The sequence below is a fragment of the Schistocerca americana genome, chromosome 4 (assembly GCF_021461395.2).
Source record: "Schistocerca americana isolate TAMUIC-IGC-003095 chromosome 4, iqSchAmer2.1, whole genome shotgun sequence".
Taxonomy (NCBI): Eukaryota; Metazoa; Arthropoda; class Insecta; order Orthoptera; family Acrididae; genus Schistocerca; species Schistocerca americana.
Window position 1 is genome coordinate 502,347,258 of NC_060122.1, and position 14,003 is coordinate 502,361,260.

Consider the following 14,003-nt stretch of genomic DNA (forward strand, 5'->3'; position numbering starts at 1 on the left):
TTATTATTATTATTATTATTTTTTTTTTTTTTTTTTTTTTTCCCCACAAACACAACATGTCTATACAAGCCACCATCTTTGATGTGGTCAACTAGACTTTGGACTATTGGTTGGAGCTGTTGGTCAAAGAGGGGCAAAAATTCTTTCAGTGGGAACACAATAACCAGCTACGATGGGGTGTCCAGGATTGTTTGGTTTTTGGAATTTGGGGGAGCATGTAAGAGATGGGTGTGTGGGGTGCCACAGGTTCAAGGAGGGAAATGGATTCAGGTTCTGGAAAGGGCCTAAGGCTTGAAGCAGAGATTGGAAGTTATGCTGCACTTCTAGGATGGGATTACTCTGGCAGAGTTTATAGGTGGAGTAGTCCAATAATTGGCAGAGGCTTTCCACCAGGTAGTCAATGTGATTCATAACAACAATGGTGGAACCTTTGTCTGCAGGTAGGATAATTCTTCCACTAAAAGGTTGGTGTTCTTAGGAAGTTACCTGGGAAAGGATGGTGACGGCAAGTTGGAGGTAAGAAATTCCTGGAAGGTGACCCAAGAGGTGGTTAGGTGGTACGAAAGTTGGGGGTAAGGATCACCATCGGATGGTGGTACGACCTGGGAGAGGCAAGGTTCAATGTCGGGATTATCTTGGCTTTGGATGGAGGGATTGAAGCCATAGAAGTGTTCCAATTGCATGGACCAAGACAATTGGAGTAGGTCTTTGAGAAGTCCAACATGGTCAAATTTGGGTGTAGGGCTCAAGGTGAGGCCTGTGGACAGGACAAACTTCTGTGGGGCTGAGAATTTTGTTGGGAAGACTAACAACAGTGTTCCAGGATTGTTTCAGCTCTGGATTTATCAGAGTGTGCCTTGAAAATATGTTTTTGCAGTACCAGGTTTGTGAGTGACAAGGACTGCCAGAATCTGAAAAGATGAAGGTCACAGAGAAAAGAGGGGTAGGATCAGGAGAAAGGAATGTTTATTGTTAGACCATAGGGGATTGGGGGGGCGGGGGGGGGGGGGGGGTTCCATTGCATGGCCGCCATTGTTTAGTCACTGTCATATCACTGTTGTTAATCTTTCCAACAATCCCTCAACCCCACACACATTTCAGTCCAATCAAAAGCCCTCGCCTTTAGCCCTACATTCAAATTTAACCATGTTAAACTTGTCAAAGACCTACTCTCCTTCCGCTGATCCCTGCAAAGGAAACACTTCTTTGCCACCAATCCTTCCAACCAAAGCCAACATAATCCCAACATTGATCCCTTCTTCTCCCAGGTCACACCACCATCTAACTGTTATCCTCCCGCCATCCCACCTAACCATCTGGTCACCTTCCACAAAGTCCTCAGCTCCAACTTGGGTTCACCGTACTTCTCCAGGTTCCTTTCTCAGAAAACCAACCTTTCAGAAGAAGAAATGGCTGCCATACAAACCTCAAAACAAATCCAGACCCAATTATTCTACTTGTAGACAAAGATTTCACCGCCAATGCTATGAATCTCAGTGACTATCTGGCAGAAGACCTCTGCCAATCAACTGCCTGCTCCACCCACAAACTCTACACAAGAAGTTCAACATAACCTCCAATCCCTGCTTAAGGCCATGGGCCCTTTGCAGTACCTCTCCCCTGAATCTATTTCTCTCCTCACTCCTATGACATCCCACACAGCCACCTTCTATATGCATTCTGAAAATCCACAAACCCGATAATCCTGAATGCCCATTGTAGCTGGCTGTTACACCACCACTGACATAATTTTGGTCTTCAATGTCCAACACCTGCAACAAATGTCTGAAATCTAGCTGCCCATATCAAAGACACCAATCACTTCCTTCACTGATTCTCAATCATCCCCACCCTTTTATCTTCTGGGCCCCTACTCATCAGTGTTGATGCCGCTTCCCTATATGCCAACATCCCTCATGGCTGTGGTCTTGCCCTATTGGGCACTCTCTCTCCCAACATGCTTCAGACTGCAAACCCACAACCTCATTCCTCATACTCCTTGCTAACTTTATCCTAACATGCAAATACTTCTCCTTTGAAGAGAAGGAATACAAAAACTTCCATGGCACAGCCACATGAATGTGTATGGCACCCTCCTGTGCCAACCTGTTTACGGGCCACCTAGAGGAAACCTTCCAAGTTTCCTGAAGCCCCAAACCCCTGATCTGGTTCAGCTTCATTGATGACATTTTTATGATCTGGACTCAAGCCCAAGACACCCTATCCTCAGACCTTCATAACCTCAACACCTTCTCTTCCATCTGCTTCAACTAGTTCTCCTAAACCTAATGTGCCACTGTCCTAGACATTGACCACCTCTCTGATGCTGCCATGCACACCTCCGTCCACACTAAACCCTCCAACAACTAACAGTATGTGCATTTCAACAGCTGCCATCCCTACCACACCACAAAACCCCTCCCATATGGTCTGGCCACCCAGAGACGGCATATTTGTACTGACAAAAACTGCGCTGCCCAGTATGCTGAATATCTCAGATAGGCCTTCACAGACAAGCACTATTCCCCAGACATAGTCCGCAGATAGATTTCCCTTGCCATATCCGCACACACACCCAATGCTGCAATTACACCCACATGCCAACAACAAAGACACACCATCTTTGTCACCTACTATACCCTAGATTGGAACAACTGAACCACATCCTTCATCAGGACTTTGATTATCCATCATTATGCCTGAAATTAAGGACATCCTACCCACACAACATCCTAGTGCATCCCTATGCCACTCCCAATCCCAACCCCTTGCCACAGGGACCTCCCCAGTCCACACAACAGCACTTCCTACTCCGGTCCTGTCACAGGCTTACCCTACTCTACCAGAGGCCGGGCCACATGTGAAAGTAGCCATGTCATATACTAGCTCTTCTGCAATCATTGGACGGCTTTTTATATTGGTACAACTACCAACCAGCTGTCCACCAAGATGAATGGCCACTGCCAACTTGTGGCCAGGAGCAAAGTGGACCACCCTGTGGCACAACATGCAGCTGAACATAACATGCTTCATTTCAGTGGCTGCTTCACAACCCAAGCCACCTGGTTCTCCCCTCCACCATGTTTTTATATATGTGATATTTTTGCTTCTATCGAGCAGTTCACAATCACAATGAGTGAATGATACTCACATATCTCTGAAATCTCTTAGTCTTTGCAAGTCAAGCTGATGATTCTGAGCTACTCCTTTAATTAGTTCTTATATGACAACTCTATCATAATTTCCAATATCACATGGATTCACTTACAACATGGAATTTACTGCTCTAAGTCATTAATTCAATTTCTTTATTCAACGAAGTCTGTGAGGCAGTCCTTTTCACTATATGTTGACTTACACCTCACTGTCGTATGGGGATGAATACCATAGGCCACCAATGCAAGTAGGAATCAAATGACCATAAGTATACCCAGTCCCCCTCCTCACAATTGCTATGCAGAAGTCAGAGTAAGGTCTTGTCCTGGGGCTCTGAATGAGACAGGCAAGAAGAGACCACCATGTTAAAGAACCTTAAGTAATATTTCAAGCTTAGTAGCCATCTGAATGGAAGGAATGTAGGAAACAGACCAATTCATATCAGTGATCATGGGGATAGGAACCCATGATCTGGAAGGGCATCAGACAACAGCAAGATTTTTTTAGGTTGTAATGTTCTTAAATGTGACTCCCTCCACCCCCTCGTCAATTCCTTTTCTTTCATACTTCTGTTTTTTTACAGTATGGCATCTGCAATTGAGGCATTTTCCTATGATTATACACTGTTAACGACTGTACGACTTAAATGAGCTTCCTTAAAGAAAAAGTTTTAGGTCCTGATTTCTTAACTAGATGGCAGTCTCTGTATATTTTTAAAATGTTATTTCATCTACATTCAATACGGGGTCTATTATTTTTTCCAAATGAATGTGTTTACAGTCAGAATATGTAATTAAAATGCAGCAATCAAGACAATCATACATAATAACCCAAAGGTCAAAATATTGATGTATGCATTATATACTGTATTCTATTATGAAAGCACAAGATCATGGGATATTGCGGAGGCTTTTCTTCCAAAATAACTGGGTAAAGAGGAGTAAAATAGTTTCCTTCCTCTTACTCTCCATTGGAATGATTCAAAATCCTATACATAGTTCTGCAAGCTTGGATAACTAAAGCCATACAAACATGGTACTTTGCTTAGAAACTTGCAGTTCACAATCGCAATGAGTGAATGTATACTCTCACATACCTTTGAAATCCCTTAGTCCTTGCAAGTCAAGCTGATGAGTCTGAGCTACTCCTTTAATCAGTTCTTGTATGACAACTCTATCATAAATTCCAACATCACATGGATTCACTTCAATGTGGTAATTACTGCTTAAAGTCATTAATTCAATTTTTTTATTTGATGGAGTCTGTGAATCAAAAAGATATACAAACTGAGGTGTTTAAAACAACTTGTGGATTACAACACACTTAACATTTCTTGTTACATCAATAAACATAGCCTGTGAGATGCAAAAAGTGACAGATACAAATGGCATTTTATCATCATCCTCTTGGAACAAATTACAAAATCAGACGACTCGAAATAAAATTAATTACTACCTCCATGCTCGTCCTGCACTGACATCAGTTAATGAAATATCTTGAGGAGTAGACACTCAAATCTCTGTGTATTATGTAAACATGGCAAGGGAAAACTTGTGTGTTTCTAGACTGACAGAGGTATAGGGATAAGAGGTAAGAAATTAATCATATATGTTACTTCAAGGATATAGCAAAGCATCACATCCCTTGGGACAAGAACTACTGTGGGCGGTACTTCCTCAGCGTTCATCCCCTAAACCAATACAGAGGTTAACAGCATTATATGTTGTCGAAATGTTCACTTTCTACTCCAAAAACCTGAAACACAGCTGACAGTAGCTATTGCATCACCAGCTACTATCAGAGATACCATACCAAACATTCATTCCAGTCTACATTTAGATAAATCCACAATATGTGCTGTCCAAAAAACGATGTGTGATGCTGATCTTTAGTATAAGCAGAAGTCATCTAAATATAATCTTGATAAGACAATAAGTCCGACAATGGTTATGGTATCATTAATTGTTATCACAAAGAAAGTAGTGCTGAGTACTGATCCTGGTGGGAGAATGTTTCTTGGACATATTGATTCCTAAATGTCATGCTCACTCATGATCCGAATCAACCAAAGTAACAAAAGGTGCTGTATAAAAATGTGTAGACAAGCCTGAAAAACATACTATGTAAAGTGAGCAAAATTTTATAGGGTCATGTAGTTAGTTGTTTTATGTAGGTGTAAGAACAATGCAGTCAGACGTTACCAGTGTACAACGTCAAGTCAGACTGGGTATTCTACATGCAGAAGATGGCTACTGGTCAGCCAGAACTCTCAAAAACCACATTTGAATTGAGATAGAAGTTTTCTGGAATACTGGTGCCAATACAGTTACCTGTTAACCATTCTTTCTAACAATTTGCACAAATTACCTATTACACAAGTTGTTCTTCATTATACCCTTCTTTTCACTGTTATTCCATAGGTGTCGTAGTATTTGATTGCATAAAGCTAAAATTCGGCTGCAAGTTCATTAAAAGGGCCACTTTAAGTTTCAAGGTGTTGACAATGATGGTCTGTAATTACTGAAAACAACATCTCTACAAGTTGTGCTTTTAAACAATGCAAAATCTAGGAGGGAATGAAACAATACTATGAAAAGGATAGTTGCTACTCTCCATATAGCTGAGATGCTGAGTTGCCAGTAGGGACAACCAAAAGGCTGTCACAAAATGAGCTTTCGGCCAAGGCCTTTGCCGAACACACACACACACACACACACACACACACACACACACACACACACAAGCGTGTGCGCGTGCGCGCGCACGCAACTCACACACACATGAGCTCAGTCTCTGGCATCTGAAGCCAGAGCTGCGTTCGTTTGTGTGTGTGTGTGTGTGTGTGTGTGTGTGTGTGTGTGTGTGTGTGTGTGAGTGTGTGTGTGTGTGTTTATCTTATTTTGGGAAAGGCCTTGTTGGCCGAAAGCTCATTTTGTAACAGTCTTTTTGTTGTGCCTATCTGCAACTCAGCATCTGCTATATGGTGAGTAGCAACTACCCTTTTCAAAAAGTTGTGCTTTTAAAGTTCAATACTATCCAGGGGTTGGTTGGTTGGTTGGTTTGGGGGAAGAGACCAAACAGCAAGGTCATCGGTCTCGGGAAGGACGGAGAAGGAAGTCGGCCGTGCCCTTTCAAAGGAACCATCCCGGCATTTGCCTGGAGTGATTTAGGGTAATCACGGAAAACCTAAATCAGGATGGCCGGACGCGGGATTGAACCGTCGTCCTCCTGAATGCGAGTCCAGTGTGCTAGCCACTGCGCCACCTCGCTCGGTATCCAGGGGTCACTGCTAACAACTTCATTAGCTGTGCCACAGATATGTGCTGGCTAGGAGAACACTGAAAACGTATCAGGGCTCAGGAAGTATGTCAGTGAATGTGATGAGCAATCTAGTAGGTGAGATGTAGCACTCATTTCTTTTAATATGCCTTTGTCCAGAATTGTTTTGGATATAACTGAACTGGTCATGGAGGGTTGGTGTTCGTTGCACTAGAACACCATTACAAGTTCTCTAAAGGCCTTAGTTATTTCTCCTGACTGCCCTAATATGGGCTTCTGTCAGAGAAGATCAGAAAAAAGGGTATAGTTGCACCTGTGGCACACATGGTCTCAATAGTAGCATCATGAACCAACTCCATGATTTCTTTCTCCTGGTTGATTTAAGAAATGCTTCAAATTAATTAATTAAAACACTCTCTTGTATACTCAGACTCATGTGCAAAGATAAAACAGTCAGTACATTTTTACACTACCTGTGGAGGAATCACACTCATTAATTATTTTATTTGATGTTCATTGTCTTCTTCCACATCTTCCAGTGTTGGTATCTGAGCGAACAGGTCAGAGTACATCATTACTTAACATTAGTATTGGGTGGAGAATTTATTGTATCTTAATTGTTATACTGATAGGCCAGGTGCACAGGCACTGACGTACCAATATATTATCGAATGCAGTTTGAAAAGGCAATGTGAAATATAAGGCAAATAATTATATCTATTACTTGCCATAACTTAACAACTCAAAGAATGCGCTCATAATTATATATGCTTTGAAACCGTTTGAGGAAAGATGTATAAATTTTGTAGCTGTCTGCATATATTCCTGGAGGTGTAGACTTCAACGGAGGAAAATTATGATCTAAAGAAGTACGTACCTCTACAGGTACATGCTTAACGTCTAACATCATGAGAGAGTCAGATAGCATAACTATAAACTCTTAGCTGGTTGAGTCAAATTCACATTTGCAGTGAAGAATAGTTATTACTAAAGAAATACCTCACAAGGTTTTTTAAAAAAAAGTCTGCGAACTTTATTTCTATTATCCAACATCATACTATCTTCTTTAATATGCAGATGCTACAGAATGCTCTAGTACCTATATTTTAATAAAGCTAAATTCTATCTGTGACACATACCCACAATTATGATGCACATGGGTCGTGGCTCTACACGAATACACTTAAAGTTTATATTTCACTCTAATTACGGGTGGGTCCATGCCACCATATTATGTCCAATAGTTGGACATGGATCTGTTGAACAGCTTGTTAAATTGTAACAAATAAATAGAAACAATATCGCTCTTCAAGACACTACCATATTAAATTAATGTAGCTGAGGCACGAAGTTTATCTTTAGCTACCATGTTTATTCTCTATGCAGAAAGTCTACTGCAGCTGTCACTAATTGAACAGTTTATAATACATTCAGTATATATTAAAGCTGGCAAGAGCAAATTTAAGTATTTATGAATTTATTTAAATACAGAAAGACGTTAAAAGTTCCAAGCTCCACATGCAAACTGTATTACATTGGAATCAATTATCTTCAAGCTCTGATGGGAGACAGCTGAAGTTCCCACAAGAGTTGAAAAAAACTAAGGGCTGCTAATCCAAAGAGTGAAAATAGTTCAGTTACACAACAATGTAACCAATATACTACAGATTTATTTGAAAATCTGAATTCCAAGCTGCATAAAGGAAGTATGCCATCCCCAATACAATCAAACCTAGCCCTCTGCTTATTCTCCTGACAGCCATCAAACCACCACCCCAACTGCAGCTGCACTCACCCCTCCAGTGGCATACACAGCCAAGGGCATGATATTTGTAAACTGAACTTGCCCTATGCCCTACCAGACAAGATGTGTCTACCTCACCCTACTGCCATCCACAGCTGTTGCAGTACTAGTCGGCAAAAATGGAAAGAGATTACCCTAGTTTATGGGAGTGGTACATGTTAAAAGGCTGCTGAGATTTTAAATTTATTATCTACCCAATATTCCAACACATTAAGGCATTAGCAGTGTTCCTTTTTGCAGGAGGTTCCTCATTTGTCAGGTACTGGGAAATACAACTTCTGAAATTAGAACTAAGCAAAACACAATACACTGCTGACGACAGCCTTTGTTGGTGTTACACAATAATAAATGACACAAAGCACATGAGTGAAACAGGAACTATGGTCAAGCTGGGGAGAAAGTATTGAACCAAGAGACCAGATCAAGGTGACAATGGAGGAGGTTCCGATGAATCTTATGAACGTCACCACAAGCCTGGCACCACCGATTTGCGGCTGTCGAGTGAGATATATCCACGCAACAAGTGAATACAACAATGAGCACATGCTTGCAATATTGCTGTGTTCTGTTCAAGGTGATGAACAACTAAACCGCTACTCACTGCAAGGTGGTAAATCACTGTAGCAATAAGTCCACGATGGGGGTGAAGCTGCAGCTGCTGGTCCTTATAAAAGCTCAGACTGAAAGGTAAGGATGTGGCAATGGCCAGAATTTTTTTGGCTCTTTTGGTGCCACACTCCTGTAAGCAGCCAACTCCAAACCATAGAACCATTGCCAATACCATGCATGGGTAAGGTTCAAAACTCATCTGCTGATGCATAGGAGCTGATCATTTCTTTTTGCCAACAGGGGTTTCCTACTCTGGCTCAGTTCTATCGCAGAAAGTTCGTTAATACTTTAAATTGTAACTGAATTTTCAAGAAACTCAAAATAAAATTATCTTGTGGCACTCCTTGGAAGGTTCAGTGTGTTACAACGACAGATGCATAAATTCAGTTCAGCGTCAGTTTGAAGAAAAATGCTGAAACATCTGATGGAAACTGCCTAGTAGCAAGTGCCTCCAGCCTCTTATCATGAACGTCAAAACAGTTTTGTCATTTGCCACTATTCTCTTTGTAACTGAAAATACCAGTAGTGTTGTACCTTCAAATCACAATGGGTTTTTCTCATGTAACCAGGTAAAATCAAATAATACTAAATACTGTGAATATAGAAAATATTTACATGTGCTTGAAAATTACTTATCTGACAGCTATATGACCTCTGGCTTGTTCCATGCCAAGTGGTCTAGAGGTTCCTGCATGAACATCACAAATTTTGATGAATTTTTTATCAACAACCGCACATGTTCCCAATGAACATTGCTAACGTTTCACGGTCATTAATTCAGTACTTCAGAAGATATAGTCATTTGTTTGACCTAATAGCATAGCTATCAATAGTTTTTCAAATCTTCGCAAGTAAATGTAGTCTAAACCTGAAACTTTGCACGTATTAACTTACAAAACCAAGATGTTAGAGTATAAAATTTCATTCTCCCACTACTTTGCAACAGTTTACAAATTGAACGCAAATTTCATTCTCCTACTACTTTCCCATAGTTTACAAATTGAACACATGGTTTACAATTTTTTTTTAATGCCAAAAATGGCTATTTTTGGCTCACTTTTACAAAAGAAGAAAAGAAAAAGAGTCTTTAAACCACCTAAGAAACTATATTTGCTTTTGCAATGAGAGCACTATGGCCTTAAAAAAAAAGTAAGGCGGAGGTGCATTGAAAGTGGACCCGTATTGCTTCAAATTATACTTAACATGTTGTTGCTGTTGTTGTTGTGGTCTTCAGTCCAAAGAGTGTTTTGATGCAGCTCTCAATGCTACTCTATCCTGTGCAAGCCTCTTCCACTGCGAGTAACTACTGCAACCTACATCCTTCTGAATCTGCTTACTGTATTCATCTCTTGGTCTTCCTCTATGATTTCTACCCCCTATGCATTTCTCAGTACTAAATTGGAGATCCCTTGATGCCTCAGAATGTGTCCTACCAACGGATTCCTTCTTCTAGTCAGGTTGTTCCACAAATTTCTCTTCTCCTCAATTCCATTCAGTACCTCCCTGCCACCGTTGGATAAGCAGCTGCCAGCAGCAAGTCGTATACTCCTGGCTTACTTATTTGTTACATAGTTTAATTCATAATTTCTTTGCGTGTTTTTGGGTACTTGCATTGTTTAATTCATAAATTTCGGGCGTATTATAGTATTTGAGAGTTGTAGCATCGCGCTTTAGTACCTGAATAGTGTAAATTCGCGTAGTCGTCTGTCTTCTGCTTTTTTTTTTTTTGAACGGCCAGTGTTGGTTGGTCACAGCCAGTGTGCTCCCTGCTGCCGTTGGATAAGCAGCTGCCAGCAGCAAGTCGTATACTCCTAGCATACTTATTTGTTACATAGTTGAGTTTCATATAGGAGGTGTAATTTCGAGTCTTAGTTACTGTAATCGTAAATTCAGGCAGATTGTAGTGCAGTCGTTAGGCATTTGTACAAGTTAGTTCACACATTCTTTGCGTGTTTCCCTTGCGTTATCTAGGCATGGACTTGTGTTTCAGTAACTGTTGTTCAACATCGATTAGAATGGACAGGGACTGTGATTGCTGTGTTCGGATGAGGGCTGAGTTGGCAACCCTTCGCTCACAGCTGCAGGCGGCACTGACTTCGGTCACGCAGCTTGAGGCTGTTGCCAATGGGCATCACTGTGGGGAGCCGGACTTGGGTATCACGGGGATGTCAACCTCGTCCCGTCTGTCCCCAGATTGGTCTGCCACTGTGGTTGCCCCGATTGCTGCCCGTAGTGGGGCTGAGCCTCGCCTGTGGTTGATTGGGAGGTCGTTCCAAAGCGTGGCAGGCAGCGAAAGACATCCCCGGAGGCTGATCAGAAAGCCTCCCCAGTGTGTCTGACAAACAGGTTTCAGGTACTGCCTCTGGCTAAGCCAGATGCAGCTGCCTGCCCTGTTTCAGAGGATGATTCTCAGCTTTCAAGGTCCAGGCAATCGCAGAGGGTAGGCCTATTGGTAGTTGGGAGCTCCAATGTTAGGCGTGTAATGGGACCCCTTAGGGGTATGGCGGCTAAGGAGGGGAAGAAATCCAGTGTGCACTCTGTGTGCATTCCGGGTGGAGTCATTCCTGATGTGGAAAGGGTCCTTCCGGATGCCATGCAGAGCACAGGGTGCAGCCAGCTGCAGGAGGTGGCACATGTCGGCACTAATGACGTGTGTCGCTTTGGATCTGAGGAAATTCTCTCTGGATTCCAGCGGCTATCTGATTTGGTGAAGTCTGCCGGTCTTGCTTATGAGATGAAGGCAGAGCTCACCTTCTGCAGCATCATTGACAGAACTGACTGCGGACCTTTAGTGGAGAGCCGGGTGGAGGGTATGAATCAGAGGCTCAGTCGGTTTTGCGACCGTGTTGGCTGCAGATTCCTTGACTTGCGGTGGGGTTTCGGGTTCCACTGAACAGGTCACGAGTTCACTACACTCAGCTGGCGGCTACATGGGTAGCGGAGGCTGTGTGGCGTGGACAGGGTGGTTTTTTAGGAAGTTAATAATTGGCTCCTTCTACCGACCCCCAGACGCCAATGATATAGTTGCTGAACAGTTCAGAGAAAATTTGAGTCTCATGACAAATAAATACCCCACTCGTACGATTATAGTTGGTGGGGACTTCAACCTTCCCTCGATATGTTGGCAAAAATACTTGTTCAAAACCGGTGGCAGGCAGAAAACATCTTCCGAGATTGTCCTAAATGCTTTATCCGAAAATTATTTCGAGCAGTTAGTCCACGAACCCACGCGAATTGTAAATGGTTGCGAAAACAAACTTGAACTCTTAGCCACAAACAATCCAGAGCTAATAGAGAGCATCACAACTGATACAGGGATTAGTGATCACAAGGTCGTTGTAGCTAGGCTCAATACCGTTTCTTCCAAATCCACCAGAAACAAACGCAAAATAATTTTATTTAAAAAAGCGGATAAAGTGTCACTAGAAGCCTTCCTAAGAGACAATCTCCATTCCTCCCGAACTGACTATGCAAATGTAGATGAGATGTGGCTCAAATTCAAAGATATAGCAGCAACAGCAATTGAGAGATTAATACCTCATAAATTGGTAAGAGATGGAACTGATCCCCCATGGTACACATAACAGGTCCGAACGCTGTTGCAGAGACAACGGAAAAAGCATGCGAAGTTCAGAAGAATGCAAAATCCCGAAGATTGTCTAAAATTTACAGATGCGCGAAATTTGGCACCGACTTCAATGCGAGATGCCTTTAATAGGTTCCACAACGAAACATTGTCTCGAAATTTGGTAGAAAATCCGAAGAAATTCTGGTTGTATGTAAAGTACACAAGCGGCAAGACGCAGTCAACATCTTCGCTGCGCAGTGCCGATGGTACTGTTACCGAAGACTGTGCCGCTGAAGCAGAGTTATTGAACACAGTTTTCTGAAATTCCTTCACCAGGGAAGACGAATGGAATATTCCAGAATTTGAAACACGAACAGCTGCTAGCATAAGTTTCTTAAAAGTAGATACCTTAGGGGTTGCGAAGCAACTCAAACCGCTTGATGCGGGCAAGTCTTCAGGTCCAGATTGTATACCGATTAGGTTCCTTTCAGATTACGCTGATACAATAGCTCCCTACTTAGCAATCATATACAATCGCTCGCTCACCGATAGAGCTGTACCTACAGATTGGAAAATTGCGCAGGTCACACCAGTGTTTAAGAAGGGTAGTAGGAGTAATCCATTGAATTACAGACCTATATAATTGACGTCGGTTTGCAGTAGGGTTTTGGAGCATATATTGTATTCAAACATTATGAACCACCTCGAAGGGAACGATCTATTGATACGTAATCAGCATGATTTCAGAAAATATCGTTCTTGTGCAATGCAGCTAGCTCTTTATTCGCACGAAGTAATGGCTGCTATTGACAGGGGATCTCAAGTTGATTCCGTATTTTTAGATTTCCGGAAAGCTTTTGACACCGTTCCTCACAAGCGACTTCTAATCAACCTGCGGGCCTATGGGGTATCGTCTCAGTTGTGTGGCTGGATTCGTGATTTCCTGTCAGGAAGGTTGCAGTTCGTAGTAATAGACGGCAAATCATCGAGTAAAACTGAAGTGATATCAGGTGTTCCCCAGGGAAGTGTCCTGGGACCTCTGCTGTTCCTGATCTATATAAATGACCTGGGTGACAATCTGAGCAGTTCTCTTAGGTTGTTCGCAGATGATGCTGTAGTTTAACGTCTAGTAAGGTCATCTGAAGACCAGTATCAGTTGCAAAGCGATTTAGAAAAGATTGCTGTATGGTGTGGCAGGTGGCAGTTGACGCTAAATAACGAAAAGTGTGAGGTGATCGACATGAGTTCCAAAAGAAATCCGTTGGAATTCGATTACTCGATAAATAGTACAATTCTCAAGGCTGTCAATTCAACTAAGTACCTGGGTGTTAAAATTACGAACAACTTCAGTTGGAAAGACCACATAGATAATATTGTGGGGAAGGCGAGCCAAAGGTTGCGTTTCATTGGCACTTAGAAGATGCAACAAGTCCACTAAAGAGACAGCTTACACTACACTCGTTCGTCCTCTGTTAGAATATTGCTACGCGGTGTGGGATCCTTACCAGGTGGGAACGACGGAGGACATCGAAAGGGTGCAAAAAAGGGCAGCTCGTTTTGTATTATCACGTAATAGGGGAGAGAGTA

At 42.2% G+C, this 14,003-nt stretch overlaps 1 protein-coding gene across 1 annotated transcript in view; it reads right to left on the reverse strand.

The window, feature by feature from the left end:
* LOC124612730 (replication factor C subunit 3) overlaps positions 1-14,003 on the reverse strand; it is an 88,082-nt gene that overhangs the window by 55,458 nt on the left and 18,621 nt on the right. The window contains exon 3 of the mRNA XM_047141101.1: positions 4,253-4,418. Within this exon, the coding sequence (XP_046997057.1) occupies positions 4,253-4,418 (166 nt within the window). The remainder of the gene's footprint in view (positions 1-4,252; positions 4,419-14,003) is intronic.